The sequence below is a fragment of the Strix uralensis genome, chromosome 5 (genome assembly GCF_047716275.1).
Source record: "Strix uralensis isolate ZFMK-TIS-50842 chromosome 5, bStrUra1, whole genome shotgun sequence".
Classification (NCBI taxonomy): domain Eukaryota; kingdom Metazoa; phylum Chordata; class Aves; order Strigiformes; family Strigidae; genus Strix; species Strix uralensis.
The window spans coordinates 84189094-84216662 of NC_133976.1; the positions used below are offsets into that span (position 1 = coordinate 84189094).

The 27569-nt window shown below is 39.8% G+C and overlaps 1 protein-coding gene across 1 annotated transcript in view; it reads right to left on the reverse strand.

Annotated features, from left to right (window-relative positions):
- Nucleotides 1–27569, reverse strand: part of VWF (von Willebrand factor) — a 146900-nt gene that overhangs the window by 29712 nt on the left and 89619 nt on the right. The window contains exons 33-43 of the mRNA XM_074872045.1: nucleotides 25285–25328; nucleotides 20703–20880; nucleotides 16408–16628; nucleotides 15215–15407; nucleotides 14266–14607; nucleotides 7467–7672; nucleotides 3670–3772; nucleotides 3486–3560; nucleotides 2849–2953; nucleotides 2176–2381; nucleotides 697–846 (exon numbers count right to left, since the gene is read on the reverse strand). Of these exons, the coding sequence (XP_074728146.1) occupies nucleotides 697–846; nucleotides 2176–2381; nucleotides 2849–2953; nucleotides 3486–3560; nucleotides 3670–3772; nucleotides 7467–7672; nucleotides 14266–14607; nucleotides 15215–15407; nucleotides 16408–16628; nucleotides 20703–20880; nucleotides 25285–25328 (1823 nt within the window). The remainder of the gene's footprint in view (nucleotides 1–696; nucleotides 847–2175; nucleotides 2382–2848; nucleotides 2954–3485; nucleotides 3561–3669; nucleotides 3773–7466; nucleotides 7673–14265; nucleotides 14608–15214; nucleotides 15408–16407; nucleotides 16629–20702; nucleotides 20881–25284; nucleotides 25329–27569) is intronic.

Genomic DNA, 27569 nt, shown 5'->3' on the forward strand with positions numbered 1-27569 from the left:
CACAAATCATGTTTTGGTCAAAGTCGTCTGATCTATGACACTGGCAAGTGCTGCTGACTTTTAACCTTTGACCCTTCTAGAATTCTTCTACCACCTTTTTGTACCAAGTATCTGTCTCCTCCTGTCGACCAGCTATGTCAATATAACAAAGCACCTTATACTTCCTTTGTGGGCTTCCAAAAGTAGACTACATAATTTTATAGCATGTAGCAGATGTCTGAGCATAATAAAGGCCACAGCATGTAGTGTTATTACTGATATAATGGGCAGAGCTGTGCAATAGACACATCTGAAATGTTCTCTTCAGAAAGTGAACTTCAGCTATAACAAAGTCATTTGAAATTGAACTTCAGACATCATGACTACTTATTGTGGAAGTGGTAAAGTGCAAGTGGTAATGTGCAAGTGCAAATGGGAGACACTTCAGGATGCAGTTCTCCTTTTATTGAAATATAAAATATAAAATAAACTTGTCACTGATTTCCTTAGCAGCAGGATATGATCCTAAAACAATAACCCTAAAATAAAGTAAGTAATGTTCAAGCCCTCTTAGACTCTGTTCCCAAGATAATTCGTTGCTACAACACTTATTTTCTATTTTTCTCTGGTTTCTCTAAACACACAGGTTTAAAAGTAATCAGTTCAGATCCCCATCAGGGCTCTGCTGGCTAATGCATTGGTTTAAATGTTACTCACCCGAGAGCAGAACGTGTTACATGCTTTGTCATGACACTCCATCATCTGAAGTCCTGTAATATCATCCCTCATACTAGTGCAAGAGCATTCTCTGCAACCATCTTCCCAGGTTGTCCCAACGGAGTAGACGATGTTGTTGTGCACACAGACCTATTGAATGCAACAATTAATACCTGAAAGAGCTCACCGCTGCTGTAAGGGCACACTGCTGGCTCCAAAAGGCTGCTTTTTAAGATGTGAAATCTACCATCAATTTTATGGAATATTTTAAACCCAGTAGAAATGCTACAGGTCTTAAAATTGTGGCCACTCTATTGATGAAAGGAAAATAAGTGCAACCAAAGATGCTGTTTCATAAAGAATAAATTGGAGAATCTTATCTGGTGGAATTGCCCAGGGTCTGACTCAGTTTCCCTGGAAGTATAATGGGACTGAATATTTAGAGATAATAAACAGTGAATCCTGTAGAAGGAGCCGTGCACACAAAACTTCTTCCAGCTAAATCAGCTGATCTGAAAAGACCCGACTTTGAGCTACAAGCATTCATCCTCTTGTAACCTTAGGCCATCACAGCTACCACAGAAGTAGTTCTACCTCTTATATTGCACTTACTAATAGAAAGTTTTACAGCATGTTATTAAAGAGATGAACATTATTTATTTTTATAGATATGGCAAGTACGTCACAGAGACATAAAATGACTTATGCAAGGTCATGAACTACTTAGCAACAGAAAATAAAGGCTAGATCTCCTGAGCTGAAAGACAGTGTAACCCTATGTTAAGTTGTTAGGTAAGGTTGCTTAAATGAAAAGGTTACATCGCCCTGCAACCTCTCCTCTAAGCAGCCTCATCTTGAAGGTTAAGATAATATAAGAACTTAATAAAAGGTTGGCAAAATAAGGAAAAATATGTGCTGGTGAAGCTTTGACAGAGTCAGGTATTAATTTGGCAAAAATTTAAAGTGGCAATATATTTCATATAAGCTACAATGCCACCTCAGGCAGAGGCAAAGGTAATCAAGGGGCACACTTAGGTCTAAGGTGTCCCAAATATTTCAATAAAGTTAGTATAGGATTGAAAGAATATATAGTAACTCTACTGACCCAAAAGCATGTATCTCTGCTATCCAGAAACAAATTAAAAATTTAAAAATTCATCTGAAATTCCTAATGCTTGAATGATCCTGAAGTTTCAAATGTTTTTGCTTTATATATATATAAAAATATAAAATCTGATTATCTCAAAGGCACAAAAAATGGGTTGGTTATGTCAGAATAAATGTCTGTAATAAAACAAGCAAGAGTCTGATGCAACAGTGTCTTTCTCTCAGACACATTTAAAGTAAAAATGCCCTGGCATCGCGATCCAGTAGTCTCACTGGGGGTTTGTTAACACCTAGCTACCCGCTTATTTTGGTGCTATCACTCCACGTATAAAGACACTCTCATCCATGGAAATGGCACTTCATTCCTCTTACCCTGCCTGGAACGCAGGTGGTAGATACGCAGCCGCAGTCATTGGTGAGAGATCTGGATAGATATCCCAGAGGGCAGCTCTCTGTTGAGTTTGTACAGCTGCAGGTACACTCATATTTATCACAGCACTCGGTTTTCTTAACAGTCAGCTCTCGATGCGGTGGGCAGGAAGGTCGTTGAATTAAGCTGCACGCTTCTCTGTTACACGCTAGCAGAAAAAATCACATCAAGGACAGGGCATTGCAGAGTGCTGAGAGTAGACAAGACAGTTCTCTGGCAGCAAGACACTAATTGCTACTGCAAACTGTCACAAATCTATTCAAAGACTAAGAAGTAATGCAGATATAAAAGACCCAGGTCAAGGATTGAGCTGCAGGTTCGGGAAAAGTTCTTACCCTGCCAAAAAGTCTTGTGTCATATACAATCAAAAGATTTATAAAATAAGCATAAGGGTCAGAGTACACACGTCCAAAAGTGTTTCTCTTTTCCTTAATTCAAAAGTGTACTCAGAAAGTGACAACAATACCCTTCTTCCAAGTCTGTGAAATCATTACATGTCCATTAGGCTCCAAAATTAAACCTTTCAGAGGGAAAAAATAATGTCTAAAGGAAGTTGTCAGCGTTGCTGAAATGCAATGTTCTGGTGTCACTCCCTGCTAAAAAAAAATATCTTACCACATGTGTAATTCGGTCTGCATTCTCCAGGGTTGGTCAGAGCAAGCTGCAGGCCAAACTCACAGACAGGGACAGGAGGCAAATCACAGGAAACCAGATCACAGACTATGAAGAGAAATTGAGAGTGTTTAAGACCAGGCTTGACTAGTTAGTCCTCAACACACACACATGCATGCATGTCCCCGTTAAACTTTTTTTCCCTACACTCAATTGCTATTCTAAAATGTGAAGTAAGTTAGAGTTCAGCAAGTCAGCGTTTGTTTTCAGAATAGCTTAGGGAACAGTTCAAGCTTGGGTTATGAGGATTAAGGTTCTAATATTATATTTAATGTGCAATTACAGACCATGCAAAAATAGATACTTCAGAAAAGACCATTCTACTGTCATTTAGACAAAACCAAATTGCTCCATTCCCTTCTTCATTTCTGACAGAAAGAGAGACAAAGTCAAATTGGAAGTGAATGGAGACTCACATCCTCAGGAGTTGTTTATTTTTCCACACAGATGATTGTACAGTCATCCAGTGGTTTCAAAAATGTAGCATTGCATTAAATAAAAAAAAAAAGGGATTGTATACCTTTGAAGCATCTGGTAAAAATAGGGACCAAGAAGATTCCAACAGTTTATGAGAACCTACCGCACTCATACTCAGGGCAGCACTGGCTGGGGTCCCTGCGCAGACGAGGGACTTCACAAGGACCACACTGAACAGCTGGAGTAAGAAGAAAACATCCATAAAACAAGTTTGGATAAGTACTAGAAAACTAGCTAGCAGAGACATCAATTCAAGTCTAATCATACTTGGAGCTAAAACAATTTACATTTGGCAGTAGGGCAAGGTTGGACCGTGCAGTTTACTTTCTTGTTATCAAGACACACGCAGATCTTGCAAGGCTCGTTGGTGGGAATCCATGTTTCCATGTACTGCATGAAAAAAACAAAAACACAAAAAAAACCCCAGATTGTTAGAAAGAAATCAAATATCTTGGTCACTGGTGTGTTAGTGATGGGAGCGTGCGATTTGGAAAAACAGGAGACTATGCAGGATTGATTGGTTGCTCTGTTAACAGTAAAAACCTAAGGAGATGCATAATTCTGAAATGACTGTAGTTACCAATTTAGCAAAAGATGTAAAGAATGCATGAATGGGATGAGGAATTACTATTGTTTTAAGCATGAAAAATGCTCAGATGTTATAAACGCAATTTCAGGCTATTGTGAGTAACAGTGGACTCGTTCAACTACATACCATGATTAGATGTTCAGTGGTAATAAGGGAAACAACGGTATTATGGGAAATATATAGAAGTGGCTGCTTTCCCAAATTAGTAGTTCTTAAACACAGAGAAATAAACTGCATATTTTTTATTAAGAATATGTGGGGTGTCATCACTTGATTTCCCAGTGGACTGAAGACTGGAAAAGCACTATAGCAACCCCAAATCTTAAACCACCACAGTGGTGATTACCTGGAGGTAATAAGCATGTTCAGAAACTGCCAGTAAAGTGTATCATTATTCAACAACTTCTCCTTCTCATGAGAGAGAGGGGAATCACTGATGTTAAAGATGTAGTTAACTAAAAATAGCTATCAACATTTAACACCCATGTGAACAGGGAGGTAAGAGTGAAAAGATGCACTGTGGGACAATAATGTTAATTTGCACAATCGATCCGGGTTCTGGGTGAGAACATGTAGAGTAGGTTAAGATGCCACAAAGGGAAAAGGTGTCATCCAGAAAACCCTGGAGTGCTGTTTAAAAATAACAGTCTACTGCAACTTTTGGTAAGAAGAAGAAAGGAAGGAAATATCTAAGCATACTGCCACCTGTACCCAGCGATATCTATGTATTTTAAGCCATCACAGGAGTCTGAAAAGACAGATTACTTTCAAAGGTTGACAGCATGGCAAGGATAAGACACCAGGCATGCTAGAACAGGCCAACCAGAGGTTTAACAAAGCTTAGGAACCAAGTCACATAGGGTCAGTTAATCCATAGGAAATCTATTTTAGTCAAAGAAAGCTTGCACAGACGTATTGCTAGTAAAGAACATTATCTCAGGGCTTGGAAAAACAACTCGGAGCCCTCTGCCAGAGCGTGCAATGGCCTCAGGGTTAAAAAGTGCTGAGAAGGCAGCTGATAGAAAATGCCTACATATGCAGGTGGTGATGTGAAATGCAGGCGGACATTTCAAAACACAGAGAAAGAGAATCACGTTTGCTCTAACATTTTCAGCAGCCTTGATTTTCACACAGGTTTTCTTTAGTGTAAGAAGGAGTTTAATACCAGAAAAAATGAGAAGACACAGCATGGTGTTAGTAGAGCTCTATATGAGCGTTGGTACTGACAATCCTGTAAGCCTGAGCACAATCCAGGGCAGAAAGGAGCAGAGGAATGAACACCAGAGGGAAAGAAGAGGGTTAAGGAAATCATAACCCACCACCACTTGCACTGCCTGTTGTATTGCTCACACAGCTAATCCTGCAACGGTGGAGACGCAAAACGTCTGTGTGAGCTGATCCTCCCCTGCCCTCCACCTCCCCATCCACACAGCAGCTGCATCTAAGCCTTGCCATCGGGGTACGGGTGAGAGGTTTTCAGAGTTAAAACCCCATTAAGGGGCATGCAACAACTCATGAATTTCAGAACTTTAGCAGAAACAAGCAAATATCACTGCAGACATTATTCCCAAGATGTGTGCTGAGTTTTTCTCCATGAGGCCTTGGAACACTTATTTAAATAAAAAATACACTGCAAAGCCTGAGGATTCAGGAATTTAAGGCACACAGATCCTAGACTTTAATCTGCATTTGTAATAACCATTTCATATAGAAAGATAATACAATAACTGGAGTTGTCAGGGTCACAGAGAGTTGGGCACAATTGATCTGTGTTTAGGGCAGTGATTATATACATTGCAAGATATTTTTTCCTGAGAGAGATATAACAAGATTTTTTTCTATTCCTTTTACCACAAAAATTACTGGTGGTGGTTTTTTTCCATTTTATCAACTCTATAAGCACTACAAATTGAGAGATAGTGTATTTAAAACAAAAATGCAAAACAGAACACAAGGAAAAAACCATGGCCATATGTATGGAGATGCTGTAAGCTTAAAATAAAAGATAGTAGAAGGTCCATGTGCTCAAACCTTGAGAAAACTCTAACCTTTTGTTTTGAAAAACATCATTTGGATAATGCAGTTGTGGAATGAAGGAACATATTTCCCCTCTCGCCGCCAAAATCCATAGGGTATGTACACCTGAGGGTACACCATAGGCTTAACGCCTGTACCAGCCCCTTGCCCAGCAGTAGGAAACCCTCAAAATCATATTTAGCAAGTACTTTTCCAGTGCACTGTGCTTTGACAGTACCAGTGGTCAGCACTAAGGCACAAGCCCTGGCAAAGCGGGATCCTCGGACTCGCGTGGGCCTGTCCTGTGCGAGGGGTGGAAAAAATGCTTTTGTCGTTATGTTAATCAATGCAAACAGTATTTAAAAGAGATGTTTCAGCCACAAACAGCCTTTTCTTCCTTTCAGTTTAACTGTAACTCCTTATAACACATTTCTTGCTGTATGAAATGCGAGTCTCAATTTGCATGTGTAAAATTAAGTTATTCAGAGTACGTACATTCATTTACTTTTTTAAATCTACCTTTTTTACTTAAAGAAGAGACTATCCACACACACACAGACTTCTGTTACTTACAGAAGATCTATGTTACAAAAACAATTATGTCTTTAATTTGATGAGTATAAGGCCATCCAAAAATCTCATTAAGAATCTGAAGCCCATAAAATACTGAAATTAAAGCCCCTTCTTCTTAAAGTTCCATAACAAAACTGCAGATTTAAGAGGACTGGCTGACTTAGGTGAAAACTCCAGGAGTTGAGGAGCTGGGGGTGAAGAGGAACAACCCCTGTTACTTGGACCAGGGGATGCAGGGAGGAGCTTGCGCACCCGCTGCGTGGTGCCAAAAGGGAAATCAACAGTCTCTTTCACTGCAGTCTGGCGCCCAGTAACCGTAGCTCTTCCCAATCCCATTCTGCCACAGAGATGTCTGATTTAGCTGAGGCAAGTGGATTTTCAGTAAATTTAAAATGATGAATTCCGTCAAAGGCATAATTCTCATCAAAAAAAGAGGATGTAGGCTAATATGACTTGACATAGGGTCGGCTTGGTCTCACTGCTCCCCACTAACCACTGAAAAATCTTTCAGTAAGCTTTGCAAAGACAATACAATACATTTTAAGTAAGGGTTCCAGATTTATGACTACACTGTCATTACTGGTAAAAGCCCGCTGAATGGAGGTGTTTATCTTGGTAAATGTTGACTTGCGCCTTCCCTCCTCTCTTCCCTCTAGCCCTCCCTCCACACAAATTTGTCATGCATTTCCGGGTCCGTACAGTCCCAGCTGTGAATTTTATATCCGTCCCAGCCAATTTCACACTAGGGGAGCTACATGGGGCTGACAGCCGGCCGGTTATTAGGAACTGAGCTAGAAAATAAAGTATCCAAAGGGGAAAATAGTCAGACTTATAAGACAGATTTACTTGCAAAGGTACAAACCCCAATCACTCACAAAGGTAAGCTGCTAAGCATATAGTTGTTACCTGATGGTGTGTGCCATCTTCACTGATGCATTGTGTGCAGACTTCTTCATCAACACAGCTGTCATTAAAAATCACCTGTCCGTCTGGACAGAAGCAGCCTTCTGTGGGATAATCCTTGCAGACACTGAGTTTGGTACTATTCTCACAGTGCTTTATGCAGGCTTTGTGGCAGTGATCATATGTCAAATATGTGGGACATTTCATTGCTGAGGAAGACAGAAAAAAACTCTTTAAAGAGATCTGAAATGCAGATAAATGTTTCCACTCACGCTTTCTTCAGAATTCTGTCCAGGTTTTTGAAATCCGTCATCTGATGAACATATTTGGTCCTCTGCAGCCACTAAATTATTTGAAAATACATTTTTTAAAACTAGCAAAATCTACAGTGGAAAGTGATTGAAGGCATTTGATTAAGTTACAGTCCATGCAGAAATCATCAAGGTGCATTTTCAGGCCACATGAATCAACAAAGTATGATTTACCCTAATAATGACACAATGGCTTACATGAGCTGAACGTCTTGCCTAACTTGGTTTTCAACACTGGGCAAGAGACATAAAACTTTAGAACCACCTTTATGTGTATTAGAGAAGCACTGGTAACAGTGCACGGTTAGGAGATACCCATGACAGACTAAAGTATTCCACAAAGATTTTTTTGACAATTTGATAGGCAGCAGTGTTCCCAAGCAACTAAAGAAGCTAATAAACAGAATATTTTGGTACTTCAAAACTGAACCTGCTGGATTTCTGCACCTTATTAACTGAATTGACTTCTTAACAGAATTAACTGAAACAAGGAAAGTTGCATTGCCCCCTAAGCCAACACATAAAATTTTTACTGATGAGTTCACAATACTGAGCGTATTGTCTCCAAAAGTAAACACAAAACTAAGGCTACAGCTATTTAAGAAACTTATGGACACAGCTTCTATACTGTGTACTCCCTTAAGTCTACTTTATTTTTCTGTACAGCCTCAATTAGGAAAAATGTTTCTTATTTCCCAGTTTGTGACTGCTGTGAGGTTTATAAAAGTTTTTTTCCGTCCCCTGACGGGGGAAAAAACACTGAAGGAAAATTACTCAATGAAGACCTGAGCTCCCAACTAAATAAGCATTCAGCAGCTGAACTGTCTACACACACCCTTCTTAGCAGCCAAAGGAAACAGAAAAGAAATGTCTTTAACATTAACCCTTTTCTGTTTCGAGCCATGCTAAATTCAATTATTTCTGGTGTGTTGGAGTCTATGGTTGTGTGTGTGTGGATAACCACCATAGTTCAGCAGATGCAAAGGAACTTGAAAAGCCACAGAAACTTGATGGGGAGTCCAATTCCACCATAAAATGCTTCATCTGGATTCTGAAAACACAGAAAGGTCTATCCAAGTAAAATAGGAGAAATCACCTGCTTATAAACCTGTACTAGCAGCTACCTAGACTATACTGTGTTTTCCAGAAAAACTCATTTCCAGAAACAGTTCTGTAAACAAGGTGCCTGGAGTAAGCGCCAGGGTTTACTGCCTGTGATGGTCTCATGTCAGCTCTAATGAATGTGTAAAAATACATCCACAGAACCTGTTAAGGTAGTGTGGAATTTACTTTTTTGTTAGTAAATATACTCAGCACATTGGCATTCATCTTGCTTACCTACTGCTAGTCCTAAAGCAAATCTAGTAAACCTTCTCTGTACAAAATTAGATTAATTTATTTTAGAGTTTAATGCTGATGCACATCAGCATAGAACCTGGACAGCTCTTAAGCAGAATGAGTACCAATGCTAAAGCTTCTAAATGTACTTAATGTAACATAGCCCCTTCTCCTCCCTCCTCTTTGGCTGGCGTTAAGGAGCCAAGTGTGTGAAAAATGCAACGAAGAACCATGCCCCAGACTTAAGAGATGCTAAAAAAGCCTGTGAGCCTGTGTAAAATGGCAATGTTTTTTCAAGGAAGGAAGAAATGAGGTTCTTATGTTTTACAAAAGAAATATAAATGAGCTCACATGAATGCCCTTGTTTTGAAGTCATCTCTGTCCTTGTGGATATGGGAATAAGATGTGCATAAGCAGTGTCAAGTGATGGGATAAACTCCAACACCTGTAAAATCATCCTAACCATCCTTTCATCCTACTGGCACAATGACAACCAGATGATTGTGGAAAGCCACCTCAGACACATTACTGCCCTTATGCTCCAGAGATTTGGCCAGGTCTATACATGACTTACAGGTAACTCTGCTTTTTGTATGGAAACTTCTGCCAGAGGTATGGAATGTGAGGAGGCATGAAGGACTCCCCACAGTCAGCCTCAAAACCAAGTATTTCAACAAGCCACCCTCCTGACTGGCTATTTCAGTGCTCGCCTCAAATGCCTGTTGTTTCTGAATGAAAAGGAAAAGACTGTGGATACTAGCAAAAGGGGGAAATAAGGCTGAAAAGCAAGTAATATAAGAGTAATTCTGCCAAAGCAGTTTCAAAAGAAATCTACTTCAAATATTAGCCTGTATGATGTTACTATGATCATGTATTAATATTGTATTCTGTTTGTTGGCTCCATTAAGACATGACCTTTTCTTTCAAACAGGGAAGAGAAGCTGGGGGGAAAAAAAAAAAACAAAACAGTTTCCTGTAAATGATTTCAAAGCCCATTTAAGTACTGACACTTCTTCCCTTATTTTTCCTTTAAATTACAGTAGCTATTCCTAGTAGATACTGGTTGGGAGAAAATAACCTCTGTGAGGATCTACAGAAGGTGCAAGTCCATCAAAATAAAATAAACCACTTACCAAATTCAGAATGAAAGATCTAGTGAGAGTTTGCACTGGGATTCACTCTGACTTTGTGGGTCAAACACCTAAGACAAGACAGAGCATCCCTGCTTGTAAGTACTAAATGGATATCTAGGGGATGGATGTTTTTCAAGCCTGTGATACCTGGAGAAATGCACACGTCTTTTCAGGTGGCAATGCCACTCCTTTCTTCTTAGTAGCATAATTTAGCACTCCTTTCTTCTTAGTAGCATAATTTAGCACAATTTAGCTAGCTCCTGAGGTCACATACTGCTGGCTTGCCTTTTGCCTCACTGTACTGTCATGTGCAGCCAAAAGGACAGCTAAAACCCCAGTGACAATGAAGCTGGAGTGAATACTTCACCAGGGCCAATAGCTCATGAGCTGCCAGTCAACCTCCCTGCATTGCTCAGGCAGTTTTCCTAAACCTCCCTTAAGGGTCCTCTTTATCCAAAGGAATATGTTTAGAAGGGTTTTTCCAATGTTCTTGGGAGTGGTTTCAAGGCCACGTTAAACCAACTTAGATCAGTGCTGCGATCAAAAGGGGCAGTCCTGTCCCTCCCTTAATCTCTTCACCTCAGTTGTTCTTTCCTGCTGGCACTTTTTTCCCTTCTACAGCTAGTTTTCACAGTTCACCACGCAGCATGAGAGGACTACTGCCAGCACAGCAAAAGGAGTGAGAATGCACGGCTGGAGGTGGAAAAGGAAGAGAAAAACTGTCCCAGATCAGCTGTAGGCAGTCACAAAGCCACCCCCATACTGTTGATTTCCAAGTCATGGTTTAAATCCTTCAGCTGTTATGGTCCTCACCAGAAGCATGCCCTGCTCACACAGTGAACAAACAGCAGTGAATAATCTCAGTGTAGCTCCACTACACAAATCCTTCAGTAGCAGAGGTGCTTTAAAGGTTTCTTGTATCCCGTTGCTTCTCTCTCCTCCTCCTGACCCTCATTCTTGCTTCTCTGCCAGATGTCACTGCCCCTCAGTTGAGCAGGCACAGCCTGTTACACATTCGTTTTCTAACCTGGGCCTGCAAAACAACCCGGTGAAAGACAAAACATAAAACCCTCCAACAACTAGAATGACTCATGAAAAATCTTGTTTTCAAACAAATTACTTTTCCAGGAATCCCTGCAGCTTCTGAGTGCCACCGGCATCCTCCTCAAAGAACCCCAGCTTTACTGAGCAGTACCAAGTAGAGGTTTGTTTCATACACCATGCAACTACCTATCTAAATATAATTCATCTGCAAGCTGGTATTAGCAAGTACCTAGAGAGCATGTCCACACTGCACATAAATGAGCTTAAAGAGCTGCTGAGAAGCGCTCATGGAAGCATCAGCATATGAAGATTAACAATTGCTGCTGCTGTTGTTTATCTTCTGAGTATTTCTTCTTTCTGAGCAAAATTTACAGACTGCTACTGTTACTTGGGCTACACAGATCAAAGCTGATTTGGTCACCTCCACATCAGCTGTAATTTTTTTTGTAACTGCAGAATTAATATATCTCAGTCCATTCATTAATCACTATATAAACAATCTTATTTCCAGGTGAATAAAGCTTCCTTTCCACACAAAGCTGAATCCCAACATATGTCGATATTAGTAATGCAGTGATTTGTTAGAAATTCCTATGATCTTCCCATTAAGTTAAAGCCCGTACTGTCATTGAAGTGGAAACCCTATTCGGCAGGCATTCACTGTGAGGGTGAGCCTGCTCAAGAGGGGCATATTCTATGCCTCAGGATTATAAGGCTATCAGTGGAAGCTACAGGCTGCTGCAACTTAAGTCTACTAAGTGTGGGGTTTGGTGACAGGGTGGGGGAATTAAAAAAAAAAATAATCTATTTTTCACTGTGCATTCTTACCCTGGAGTAAAGTTTCCTTCCATCCATTGACACAAAGCTGGAGTCTATCAGATACCCCTCAACACATCCATCCCCCCAAAAAGGACCAAGGAAATCTCAGGCAGAGGAACTGAACAAGCACAGGATAGAGAACAAACCCTGTCTTTATCAGATATTCCAGTGAGTACACTCACCCATCCAGGCAGAGCAGTCAGGAATCACTTTTACTGCTTGAAATGTCCCAATATGGCATGACAATATGCCAAAACAAAGTTTACAAAAATGACAGGGGTTCACTGCATTGGGAAGAGGGAAGCAAGGTATTCCAGAACCACGCCATTGTTATTAAAGCTGCACTGTCTACTTAGTCATTAATGTAACTTGTATGACGTCCCTGCAATTGGCAATTTTATTGTTGGCAGTTGCACACATGCACCTGCTTGAAGGAAGATGATGTTATTGTTAGGACTAGGACACTAACGACTGTTTTATGCAACTAGAGTTAAAATGGGCAACCCTTTGTCTATCCTTGTACACGCTGTGTAACAAGATGGGAATTTGAAAACTGCAGAGTTATTAAGGTACTCCACGGACATTCAGCCTTGGACATTACAATTTGCAAAAGTGTGACTGAAGGACTGAATTTGGAAAATGGCTGGCAATATTCTCCCTCTGTTTTCTACGACTACTCCAAATGGACTATGTTGTATCTTACAAGATTCAGTCTGCAACAGTAACAGGTTCTTCAATAATCTATCCTGGAAAGTTATTTAAGACACTAACTGGAGGTTCAGGCCAAGTTCGCATTCACGTTCTTGACCTCCTATCCCATCATTCCCTCTGGGTTTAAAACATGAACAAAACAAAAACATGTACTGAGTTTTTGTGGTATCATGCCTTTAGGATGCTGGTCCTCCACTTCTGAAATGAAAATTATCTGGGCAGCAAGAGGAAAAGAAAACAAGACAACAAGAACTGACTAAACTGGAGAAGCAGCAGATGCAAAAAATAACTGGGATATCAAGACACTACATGAGGGGCCTAGCTGGGAAAGAAAATGCCCACATACATACACATCTCAGATGTGTTTCTGACTAAACCAGAAACACTGTGAGTGAAGATATGAATGTCTGTAACCATCACTGCAGAGAGGCTAACAGGAGAAGGTGTAGAATAAGCCACCTCAAGGTATGCCTTGTAATAGGGCTGTCAGGATTAAAAAAAAAAAAAAAGAAAACAAAAGAAAAAAACAGGAAGATAGGGCAGAACTTCTATAAAAATTTAGGGGAGTAGGTATACCAGGTGACAACCATCTGAATTTAGCATTGGCATGCTTGCCCTGTTTCTACTGGGCTCTGGGCAGTTTGCAAGACTCACACCCTGCTACACTGCTTTCTCACAACACAAACTCTTCACCTTCAAAACACAAGCAAAACACAGCCAGAAGGAGAACTGGATTTGCAAAGCAAATTACACCTGGTTTGGTTAGTGTAGCTGGCATGTTCTGGCAAGAAAAGACACCACGGAGAGTGGCCATTTCCCCATTTTTCACTGCAGTAGAAACTTAAAATCACACTATCTCTTCCATCACAGTCTGAAAGGTTTAGGCTTTGGTTGAAACATGGGGAATTTGTGGAACTATTACAGAGAAAAGTCTTATTTTATGCCATTATGTGCAGTTATGACAGTGGCAGGATGGGAAGCAGTTCCACTAGTCCAAATTATGAGTTTCCCTGTCCACCTTGTACAGATCCTCAAGTATCTGTACCAAAGCAATGATATTTGCAGCTAAAACTGCCTGGCAGAATCAGAGCAGACTCTCAGTCCAAACCTGGCTCCACGATGGTTCAGAGGCTGCAGAGTCAGGTGCTGTGCTTACCTGTGCACAGCTTTCACAGTATTTTTGTTTTATAGGTTATCCCTCCACCCTTGCATAGCTACCTTGCATTTTACTAGTTAGAAACACTTTTTCCATAATAAGCAACTTAGTGGCTGACAAACCAGTTATCAGATCTGTAATACCACTTGTATGGGAAACCTGATCTGGAGCTTCTGCCCCATTACATGGCATTCAAAAGATAATATCACACTGACAAGATGGTCGTTGTCACTACCATCACCAAGTAAGAGAGTTTCTATATCAGTTTTAATGGAGCATAAACGCCTTACGACAAAAATCGGGTGTTCTCCAGTCTATGCAGATCCCGTTTTCCCTGCAGATGTGAGCATAGGAAGTTATCATCTCACAGGCTTCATCCTCATAGCAGCTGGTCTCTGTGCACGCCTCGTAGAACGTGTTGGGGGAGATTATCCTGTGGCACTTTGCAAACTGATCAGAGAGCAGAAGGCGGCAGTGGCTCGTTGCGTGCTCAAGGCATCTGTCTTCTCTCCGGATTTCACAGATCTTCCCCGGCTCTTCCACTGTCCAGTCTTGGATAAACACGTTGCTGTCAGGAGTGACAGAGCCATCACGTAATGTGAAGTCATTGATGTGGTTCTGGTCACACACCCCTAGGAGGGTGAGTAAAAGGAAAATAAAAGGTCTGAGTACAGTCAGCAATGAAATAAACCTAGAGAAAACAGGCACAGGACAGACAGAGCTGGTTGGGGCTGCTCAGTGAATGCCAACGGGAAGAAGAATGAACAATATCCCTTATAGCTATTATCAATAGAGGCATAAAAACCCCAGATCTTGTTTCCTGTTTCCTTATTACAGGAGGCATAGGTTATGCCACAGAGGTATAAACTATACAATAGATTATACCATTGAGGACACCATAGAATTAATTCTCCCAGGTAGTAGTACCCCTCACAAACCTTCCACCTTCACTGCAAGCACAGGTCATGCCTCTCACATAAAATCTCCTTGAAAAGATAATGTGAAGTAAGTAAAACATGAGATGTCTAGCCTGTTCTTTCTAAGGTGTTACTGGAATTCAATTAGCTGTTACATTGATGGTCATAGTAGAAAAACCTACATAGATTAGCAATGTGCCAGCAATGAGGGATCAGTTCAGCTAGAGAGTTTACAGGTTCAGGGCCACACAAATTACAATAACATAAATAGCAGTTCAAGCTCAAGTAGGAAGCTATTAAAATTACTAGCTTTCAAACTTACCACAAAGCCCTTGTGTTCCTGAAGAAAAGCTCTTTGAATTAAGTTTAAGAATAAATTCATTGTTTCTTGGAGTAAATGTGAGATTATGTCCAAGATGGGAGAACTTGATTTCGTGCATTATTGCTCCATAGACAGTGACTTCAAACAAACTGCTAGAATAGGGGATATGAACCCTTTCACCGTTAACAGCCACCTGTTTTCAAAAAGGCAAGATCATCACGTCAGTTCTAGCAAGCAGTTAAAATCAATCCAATTTTACAGTTGAGTCACATTTTGACGTTTGACACAAGTACTTGAAGATCCAGGTGAGGCTGGACATAAGAATCAATGGTGCAAGCTGAAACTTGCTGTTGAGTCTAAAAACTTACAGAACTAATCGACCTTCATTCTGTGTATTATATGAACAACCCTTTCAACATTTTCCCATATGAGTGCATTCCTTCAGCATCACGTATTTACAGATGAGCAATCTAACACCATGAAGTTAAAATGCTGCCTACAGACCCTGATTATCGATAAACCTCAGTGAAAGTCAAGGCTGTCCATCACCATGCAGAACTGGGTGCAGGTGTTTCGGTCCATCCTATTTTCCTACACCAGTCAGAAGAGATCACCTTTGCAGGCTAGCCAACTTATTTATGTTTGAAGAAGCCAGAGACTGAAAAATGCGTCATACTGAATTTGAATACTTTGCCTATAAAATAGATGTAATGCATACTAAGCTGGCCCTTCTTCTAATGCTGAGGTCCATCTGCACACAAGCTACGAAGCAACTCCCTAGCTCTTCAGCTAGCCAGTCACGCATAGATTCGTGAAGAATAGACTGCTCTTCCATGCACCAAATGATAACATTGTGTAAAGGACCTGTGCCAAAAGAGAAGAATCAGAGTGCATTATGTCCTGTCTATAATCCCTGCCTTTCTGGCAGAAGCATCAGGGAGACGTTGCCAAATCCCATGTTTTTGACATTGTCATACCAGCACAATGGGAAGAATAAGAGGAGAAACATGTCTGGCTCATTACGTGAACATAGATTTTATCATGAAATTGAAACAAGGCTTACGCTCAGAAGCCTAAGAATAGGCTGCAAGGGGAACAGAAACTGGATAAAGGGAAAAAAATTGTCCTCATAGCCTGAATTCTATAGCATGAGCAGACAATGCACAGATCACACTTCATTGCGTTGAGCTTACTGCCATGTCACTGAAGAGCTGAACAGATACACCACGGTGTTTCACTTCAATGGAGTCCATGCAGTTCATCTTTGGTGTTGCTCTGCATGGTCCTTCATGGAGAAGGACTTCAACATCATGTTGCACGTCTTTAAACAAGGTGTAGGAGCAATTGCCGGTCAGCTTAAAATTCAGCCCATCAAAAGTGACAACATGTCGAGATGAACTTCCTATGCAGACGCCTGAAAATCAATGGGAGAAAAAAAAGCAATGTAGGCATTTGCGTTTGTTCAAATTAGACTATTTCTTCACAGTCATTACGGGCATGTGGAACCAATTAATTGAGAAAGCTAGGAAGGTAATGAATTGCAAATGCTGCAGAACATCATCGATAAGAAACTTTGATAAATACTTCATCACGTGGTTTTTTTGAAGTATCTTTGTCTGTAGCAATTAGTATTACAAAAGATTTGGATAAACTCATAGAAAATCCCTTTGCATGAAATTATTCACGTTGAATGTGATTTATTAATACATTTTTTATGAAAAATAAAAGCGGGGAAAATCCCTTCCATATTTGTAGAAAGACTGTAACATACTTGTTTTTAAATTTTTGCATTGCATTTTTATTATGGTACTGCATTTTATTCTGTACAATATTACATTTGGAACAAAACAACACTACTTCATTCTTATCAAATACATGTCACAAGTCGATACCAGGGGACATTTTTTTTGTCATAAGGGGAACAGGAAAAGGGCAGAGAAATAATATGCATAGGATAAACCAATGGTTAACTGACAGCCCAGTGTCTTGCTCACTAGGTTATAAACACTTTCTTGTCTTCACAGACTGGAAAACAAAGAGGATTATAATCTCACAAGTACCAACATAAAACCTGAGCAAAAGGATGCTTCTGACTCATGCATTTGCAATCTTTTCTTAAAGATAATAAGGACAATGAAAGCAATGTCAGCTAAACGTGGAGGAAGAAAATTCTCATTGTTAATAATTCAGCTACTTGGGTTCTGACTGAGATTTGAGAATAATTTGTTTCCCATTCATTGACCTTCAAACTGAATTTCCCAGGAAATTAAGCAACTTCCCAACAAAGAGCAACTTGTGTTTCAAAAAAGAAAAAAAAAACAAAACCAGAAAGCAAGACTATCTTGTGTACTGTCAGGCACCAAATTGTCAAGAGATATATCCTTTTGGAGCACTGGAGCATTTTCAGATATTTTACTGTACTTGTTTACAAAGTCCACGTATAAACAACAATGAAACAAGTTAGCGAAAAAACAATGTTTATCAATCTTTTTTTATTCATGGACATTTGAAAAAATTCTAAGGATAATGGGAATTCTTTTAAATTTCTCACAGGTGTTCTGCAGCACAAAATGTATTAATGCAATCCATTTAATTGTAGTCCAAAACCACCCAACAGCCATGAATCACACGTTGCAAATAATTTTACCATAAAATTTGTAACTAGTTCAGCAAGCAAGTGCCTTTAGGGTGAAACTCCTGATCTATTTTCTGAACTCAGTTTTATGACATAAGACGAACAGGTTTTTGAGTGCTTCCTCTTTGCAAAGGCATTTGTCATATCATCTGCACTATCAAACAATTGCTTCAAAGTGTGCTTTAGCTCTCTAAATAACTGAATATTACTTCGCTGAATCGTGAGAGTCAAGCATGCACTGTCATGCTCCTGCAGCACAGATTGCCTAACCAGCCTCCATCCTTAACAACAAAGAGATGCTGAAGCACACTGACCTCCTACTAAGCACCTACTTTGCTATGCCCATCTCTAAAGTTTATCAACTGCTGAGAGTTTCAGCTCTGATTTCAGCACATATGGCTTAGGAATCAGCATCACACTGGTTTTGCTGTGTAGTTGTTGAAACAAAGGTACTTTACCCACAGGGTTTTGATCAACTGTGTGGGATTGGGGATTTTTTTATCCCCTCCTTCTATAACATATGAAAATTTAATAGTTGTCCCTCACAAGCTGTAACATCTTGGGGGGAAAAAAAAAAAAAGGGATATCATGGCTCATTAAATTCATAAAGGGTTAAACAATTGTTAGCTCTTGTAAAACAGCAGCAATCCCAAGTTAACTATAGGTCTTTTCATGATAATCAGCTAACGGTACAAATGGTAGTTTTCATTTCATCCTTTCAGTAATTTTTTATGAAGACATGTTTTGAATGCCCAAAGCAATGCCTTCATGTCGTTCTCAATGTAGTTAGGATAGAGAAAATTATTACAGATGCACTTCTTATAGGTAGATATCATTAAGAGTATCTTTTAAACATTATAAAATATTTATGATTATTCAACTAAAATCCTTCTACCTTTTTGAAATACTTACATCAAAACAGAAATGTTAGCTTTAAAGGGCTTGGATAATCTAATGTGCTAGTAAGAAATGCTAAAGCTTGGGGTGTTAAAATTTTGAATGTCTAACCAGCTCAGGTATTTCAAGGAGTGCCGTGAAGAATTTTTTCTTCAAACAGCTAGTTCAGCAGAGGACATTTTAAATTGAGATTATACATTATAAAGATAAGGTATATATAGGGTTTTATGGAACAGGGTTCTATAGAACAGGACATAGACCTGCTCAAGTGGGTCCAGAGGAGGCCATGAAGGTGATCAGGGGGCTGGAGCACCTCCCCTGTGAGGACAGGCTGAGAGAGTCGGGGTTGTTCATCCTGGAGAAGAGAAGGCTCCAGGGAGACCTTATAGCGGCCTTCCAGTACTTAAAGGGTCTATAGGAGAGCTGGGGGGGGGGCTCTTGATCAGGAGTGTAGGGATAGGACGAGGGGTAACGGTTTTAAACTGACAGAGGGTAGATTTAGATTAGATATAAGGAAGAAATTCTTCCCTGTGAGGGTGGTGAGACACTGGCACAGGTTGCCCAGAGAAGCTGTGGCTGCCCCCTCCCTGGCAGTGTTCAAGGCCAGGTTGGACGGGGCTTTGGTCAACCTGGTCTAGTGGAAGGTGTCCCTGCCCATGGCAGGGGGGTTGGAACTAGATGAGCTTTAGGGTCCCTTCCAACCCAAACCATCCTGTGATTCTATGATTCTGATTTACTTTTAAAAAGTCATCATATGACTTTAGATGGAAGCCAAATTTTCGAATTATGTTGGGGAGTACAGTCCTCTAATGCTCAAAGCCAAAGAGATTCAGGCTCTGAACAGGATTTAAATGCTGTAACATCTACATATTCCTGTTTTGGAGATTTCTGCAAATTTTAGCTGTAATAGCATGCACGATTGGACTGTAGAAATGCATTATTTTGTATAGTTACAACCTTTAAGGGTTACTGGAGCTGATCTTTTTGACATTTAATTCAAAATAAACATTTTGACTAATTTTTATGGAAATCAAATATATGACTATTGTGCATTTCCCATGGAGAGGAAGTAAGACTCCGTCCCCAAACTCAGGCTGAGGTGTACCAGAAGACCCAGCAGCTGAGCCTACCCCTCATTCTGCCATGAAACGTTCTTCCCTGCGACGGCTGCGGAGCAACGTCCTGTGCCACACTGCATGCAGCCAGGCATCGCTGCCTCCTTCAGCCTGGCCTGCCACTGCTTCACTGTTGTCAGAGCATCTGTCTGAGCACCGGGGCAACCCGGAGGCTTCAGCTTGTTTTTCTGCTTGAAATCATCATTCTTCCTTCCTCACGTCTTCCTTTCACATACATGGGATTTTTCTAAAGCATCTCTCTTTTTAATAAATGGCTGAATCCCTCCACCCTGTAAATGCGAGTGGAGGCATTTAATTTCTGCCCCTGTCATCTCAGCCAAAGCACTAATAACACAGTATTCACCACTTCTGCTCAGATACTCAGTGTGAGATTTTTATGGAGGCAGGGAACATTTTTTGTTTCTTTAATACATGTGCTTGACTGAGGTCAGGTCAAACCCTCAAGCCTAGAGGTGGACCACGAATACATAACTTGCTTACAGCTTGCCAAGATAAATTTGTTTTCTTCCATGCATCCTCCTCACTTCACACAGCTTTGGAAATAGAGTGTGAGATTCTCTGATGAAACACTGCAGCTATGCTAATGTAAAAAATAAGCCCGCAGTGGCCCTGAACTTGCAAATAGCATCACACATTCCAGGCCTCAGTGAGACTCTCACACTCCCAGCTGTTTGTTTAACCAGTGTACAGCATCAGTTCCTCCCACCTCAGTCATCTTTGATGTGCACAATGACTGAGAAGCTCCATTCAGCATTATACATCTGATAAACATTTCAAGTGATGGGGAGGCAGAGGCATACATGCAAAGATAGATACTCACATGGACACATCCATCGGCAGCCACAAGTTTCTTCAATCTTAACAGCAGGAAGATTACTGTGACATACTGGTTTTGGCATCCTCTCACAGTTAATTTGGTGACTCTCCAGAACTGTGTAATCTCCTGGAAAGCATGTCACAGTGTGGCACTGGTCCGGTAATGTCCATTTATCACCAGGCTAGATGGGGAGACATGGATATTTAACAATTGAAAAGAACATGGGCAGAGGGGAAGAAAATGCAAAACTTGACTGCTGCCACAATCCTACCGCTAGCAAGTAAAGTGACACTGACAGCAGTGCTACTCAAATTAGCCTTGGATAATTAAACAATAGAATGCAGTGCATTAAGGACTTCATGAGGATAAGAAAGTTTAAATTAGCAACACTGTAAGAAATAGACTCTGAAATTCCAAGCAAAAGATAATAGTCTAGAACAGGAGATGTTTTGTTACAGCAGAATGAAGTATCTGGTACTCCATCTATTGTTAGCTTAGCCATCCTACAGTATGCATGGATAGCATAGTCAACAAAGAATTTCCCTTAGCTTTTCTTTAAATGTCAAAGACTTCAGTTTTCATAAGCCATAAAATTATTTTAGAAAGAGCTCTGAGCACAGATGGTCATGGCACAGCAGGAATTAACAATATTTGTTCCAAGCTAGAAAGGCGTGGAATACTCTAGTTATTTTATCCACAACTCCAAAACTTTAAAAAGGTTACTCCCTTCCCGAAGGGAAACTGTTCCTTTACCAGATTAATGTTATTAGACATACATAGTTGCTTTGTAAAATTAAAAATAAAATGTAAAATATACTCATCTTCTAAAGGACAGTCTAAATTTTAAGGCACCAGGACAGCATACTACTAAATGACAGAGGAATAGATGTGGTCACAATCTGGAATATCTCAAGATTCATATATGCAAAAAGCTGAGCTCTCTGGCCCCAGTCCCGCAGAGCTCTGAAGTCCATAAATAGGCTCAATGAATTTCAAAACAGTGTTTATCCCCAAGGTCTGCATTCCCAAGAATATCGCCAAATGTGGGAAACAGCCCTTTCCAGATCTATCTCTACAGAGGTGAGTCCAGAAGCACTAGTAAACAAGTGAGACAGTGGTTCTACGAACTGCATAACATTTCTTGATATTCACAAGCAGCAGCATGTGGGGAAGAAAGGATGATTGTTATTGGGCAAGGTCATCTCCCATCCTCTTCTTTTCAACTTACCCATCATTCCCATGAAAGAGAAGAGCAAAGTGATAAAATACCTAGGTAACCACAACATAACTCACAGACTATTCTTGGCACTAATGTGCAAACCAGGAATAGTGATGTGAAAGTAGGGCTCTGTATCTCTGAGCTATGTGATACCATCAAGTCTAAAAGAGAACTGTCAGGTTTGCAGCCAGAAAAATGTACATATTAAATATGAGTTAATTTACTGGACCTGCTTGTATGTTTCAGGACTTTGAGAAGGCAACTTGTCCTGAAAGAGGCTTAATACATTTCAGGCTTGTGAGCCTAGAGGAAGCTGTGAAAAAATAACATGAGGAGCTTTAAGTATGGAAAAAATACTTAGATAGGAAGAAATGGAATGTTTTTTAATTAGAGTTGTCTCGCCTACAACTCACTGAAAGTGGAGCACCTGGAAGGGTACATATACAGCTGTGCAAGTCTGGCAAAGAACCCTCTGGCTTCCACACATATTTAATTGTTTTCACTTCACTCCTTAACAGGACATCTATTGGAAAACATCTAAGAGCTGAACAAGAAAAGCAAAGCACAGCACATTACAACAAAAATATCAGTTGAAGGATCCAAAAAAGCCAGGAATCCTGGGGCAGAGGAAAATGCAGGGACTCTGAAGACAAAGAAAGCCTAAATCCCAATTGATATGAAATTGTAGGAGTAAAAATAGGACAGAAAGGAAAGCAAAAGCAGAAGTTTCTAAATCGTGAAGGATAAGTCTGCTGAAACCGATCAGCCTGCCAGCACACCGGAGGAAGCCTCAGACTTCCTCTCTGAGGGAGCTCTGAACCTACGGACCTGGACTTGCACACACTTTCTCTTACTGTGCATCTGCAGGAGGGAAAGCCACATTCCTTGACCGGCTTCATCAGCTGGCACCTTTTAATTTGGTCAGGGGTTGGTTTGTTTGTTTGCTCTTCTCTAAACCAAGTGCTGAACAAGCCTAGAAAAGTCATGTTACGGAAACTGCTAGTTCAGGAATGTGTTTTTTACCACCATACATAAAGGAGAAATGCAGAAGAGCTATACAGATCTCTTCATGATGAAGTGCTACCATTATAAGACAAGCACCTACACTTCTATTATCACCTTTATGTATGCTTAAAAGCATCAAAACAAGACTATTGATGAAAATGAACTACATCAAAAAAACCACTTAATCTATCGTAATCATTCACATATTCTGTCAGCTGGCAAGTTCAAATATTAAAACAGTGGTACTTGACACAGCCTGTATTTAGCACTATTGGAACTCCTTGTCACTGGATGAGTACTAAAAATTTACATGGATTCAAAGAACGACTGAACAAATTAATGGAAGAGAAAACTATTGAGCACTATCAAACACAAAAAGGTGCCACCCGCAGCTCAGGGTGTCCCCGAGTCATAAATTGTTCAAGCCTAGGACAGTTCAGGGAATTTTCATATATACTTACTTACGTTCTTCCCTGACTTCTGTTTTTGGCCACATAATACAGGGGATTGCATGGATTTTTGGCCTGACCTAGCACATTTGATCTTTTGTCCTTCTGCTACTAACAGTGACCTTAGCCATGAATCTTCCTCCGACAATCATTTCCAGGGTAGAAGTAGTAACAAAGAAAATGTAACAAATCATATCATTTATGAAACTGATAGGATTTAGGCTCAGATTTGTGATCCTGAGAACTCTGATTTTCTTGCAAACTGCAAAAGATCTGTTCTCACAATCTCCAGGTGCATGACTGACATGCCACTTGGGTAACTGAGCCTCCTCCAGTAACTCTCCGATCAACACCTGAAATATTATGAATCCAGTGTAAGAACCTGTGTTTTCTGAATTAGAAAAGAGCCTTGATTCTTCATTCCTGTGGATGTGAGGCAGCAGGGGAGCTCAGCACATGGGTGCTGAACACCAGAGGCAGAACACTTCCACAGGGTCCTGCAGGCACCACAGGATACTCAACAGCCTGCTCCAAAAGGCAATGGCTACCATGTTGGTAGTGTCTTCTAAAACCCATTTTTTCTAGCTGACAGAAGAGGTAACACAAAATCCACCTAAAGGCTACCATTTGAAAGTGTGGTTCATTTTTATGTGGACTGGAGCCTGGCCTCTTTTCCTCCAAAAGCATTTTAGCCAGAAGAGAAATTGTGCTTTAAGTTTATCACCAAAAAAATGGAACCTGACATGTCTGAAACTCAAGTTTAGCCTTCCCAGCACTTATCTACATGTACCTGTATCTGCTTCTAGGAGCCCAGAGGCCTGGATACATGCAATTCAAATGAATAAACAACAAGAATCCGATTTTTTTTTTGTTTTAATTAAGAAAGATGTTTAAGTTTAGATTTTAGTTGTTGGTTTTTTTCTTAATTAGGTTGTCAGCTTCAAAGCCACCAGGTTATACTTAGTGTCTGATCTAGCTAAAGCCTTTCTGTGTTCTGGCCAGCTGACTGAGGCCAATCACGTAAGGCAGCTTTGATATAAATATATTTCCTGTGGCTACACAATTCATAAGCATTTCTTTATTAGCCACATCCTTCCTTACAATCATGTCTTCACAAGGGAAAAATCAAAGGAATATTTAATGTACTGGAAATTCAAGATAAATCCTAGGGTAGAACTTGTAACTGAACCCTTACTAGAAAACATGTAACAAGCTTATGCTAATATTTTTAAATGCATGAAGTATCATATACACTCAAAAACCCTGGCATTTCACCTGAGATGAAGGAACTGAACCACTTATAACAGCTACATCATTCCTTTCTTAGAGTGGATCACTTTTGAGAGATCAGACAGGTTTACTAACATTTCTGACCATTTTCTCAGGATTAATAAAAGCTTTTCTGCAAATGAACGTTAAGAGCTTTGATTTCATTACTTAAGAGATGGTTTTCCCTAGAGTGATGGCTATTACTCAATAATTATCTTCCTATAAAATTTTCACAGGGACAAGGTACTTGTATTTTTAGCAGAAAGAAAGGGTCTGGACAATGACGTTGCCTCCACCTATACATGCGCCTTTCTTTTGGCCATGCTTAGCTTTCCCAGAATTCCTTTCACCAGGAGATGGAAATACATTTTTGCTTGTCAAGGAAGACACACACTGTCAAAAGTTTTGGCTCTGCACTACTTTCAATAGCGTTCAACACACTGCAAGATCAGGCGTAGTTAGAGAAAGTCTCCTTTGTGTGCAAAGTTATCCCATCAGTTCAAAAGCCAACATTTTCCTCCTCCGAAATAATTCTTAATATTTTCCAACACTTTTTGTTTCAGATTCTCTATGAAGGTATTGATGGTCCTGCATGTACTTTGTAACTTGAAAGCCAGGTGGATGACCCAGGCAATACACTTACTTTCTTTTTGTTTCCATCCTCATCTATACATTCTCTGACAGGGTCTGAAAGAGAAACAGACATCTTTTAGCCATCTCACTCCCTTAGCCAACCATTAAGTGCTGGTCACCAAAATACAAATTGCTCACTTAAAAACATAACCTAGGCCGCAAGAAGATTTTTTTGTGTTAAAATGTGAGAATCCCTACCTGAAGACTGCAGGCATCTGTTCAGAGTGTACAAGCTTTGTTACTACTAGTATTACCTGTCTTGTGCAGTGATGTTGGTCCCAAAACACCCTGTGAGCAATAGGTAGGCTGCAATTCTACAGCACTCCTTGTACTGACGTACAGCTCTGCCCAGATGGTACTTAAAAGATCATAGCTTTAACTCTGAGGCAGGGCCCAGCCTTACTTCTGAATCTTCTGATCAATTGAGAATATTTCTGGTAATTATCAGGTAATGAGAATATACACACTCACGCACACACACATTTATTAAATGCAGAAAGATAAATCCAGTGAGTAACACCAAGATAAGATCTGTCAGCAACTAGCTTAAGTATGAAAATAGCTGCAATAAGAATACTCAAATTCAGTTTCCTTACATTCAAGCATTACTATGATGGACAGGTTTTTATATAATCACAAGGCACCCACTGAATTGCAGTTTCTATGTTTACGTGCTCTTATAACACACCTAAAGATATATGAAAAGTAATTTCATATAAGTACTATGGCATGACAATGTGATAAGCACGTGTCTAGGAAATTAAAACACTGACTAGCAAACCATATAATACTTTACTATGCTAGCATATATATGCTATATGCTCTGTCTTTTCCAGGACAAGTAATGTATTTTGAAAGCATTTAGGAAATCTTTTAAACCTCTTTAATAGTATTATTTTTGGTATACTTCCATACATAAAGTAAGACTCCCTCCGTACAAGAAATCCAACTGTATGAGTCTGGAGGGAAAAATTGTACTTTACAGATTGTAAGAAACTTAAATAAAACTAAAATCTTAAAAAACACACAAAACAAAAGATAAGAAGATTGTTTCCTACCCTGTAGCAAAGGCTTTACCATCAGCTAAAGGGAGAGTTAAATTTTTCAGATCCAGGCATCTAAACAAAGATACCTATCATCCAAGTTTTTGAGCATACGCTTTGTGCTGTTGGAAAAGCTTTAATAAAAATACAAAGCTTTCACTTCTAGTACCAACAGGTTATAGCACAGATTGCAATAAGAAAATAGTGACTGGTTTCAAATTCCTGTTCCCCATCCTATATCTTGGATCAATGTAATTTAGGGCAAGAACATCACATATTTTACAGTGTGAGGAGAGGAAATGCATCTTTAAAAGCTTATTTTAAAAGAAAAGAAAGAAAATGGCAGCTGTTTAAATCTAGAAAATGGCAGCTGTTTGATGCTCTGGAGAGATTTTAAAATGCCAGAAGTGATCCCAGTGGAGACTGATCGGATATCTCTAAGCTGGACTGTGCACACTCTGCAACTTCCTCATTCTTAGTGGTACTTGGCTCTGCAAAAAAGTCCACTTATTTTAATGGAGACGTAACTAAGCCCTAGTAATGCTGGTAAAAACCTGTGCAATGACTAACATGATGAGACAGTGGTTTGTGGAGAGGACACGTAGATGCTATTGTAATACAAAAAACTACAAAAATATGAGTAATAAATACCTATATACACAGAGACCAAGGAGGCAAAAGAAGTCAAATACTGGCCAGAGTTGAAGCAAGTTTCCTAAATGGGGGGCATTGTTATCTACAAAGAAATGAATGCTTGTTTAAAATATTTTACACTTTTTTCCTAGTATTTGCTTTCTGGAAAAAGTTAATTCTTTCTTATTCTTTTGTTTCTTTCTTACACTTTGCCTGAATTGTTTGTGGACATATATGCAACAATGCTTAGGTCTGTGCAGAAAAATATGTAATTTGAAATCTTTACTTACAAGTAACTTGTAACATTCCTGATCCATGCCCTCATTCATTCATGACAGCTTGAGCTTTCCTGGTGGCCTTCAGTTAATGACCAGCACTGATTATTAATAAGATGGTAGCTTGAAAGTTCAGGCCTAAGCAGTTTTTAAAATCTTCCTGAAATTTGGTTGATTAGAATGGTGGTTGGCTACATGCTGAAAGGGCTCAGATTTTGTTTTACACCTGTGATGGTGGTGGTCTAGGTAACACTAAAAAAGAAACATTGGACTGACCTCTCAAATCAAGAATCATTGTGGTTTTGGCATTTCAGGTTTTGGATTTTTGCTCCAGTTATGAGGCT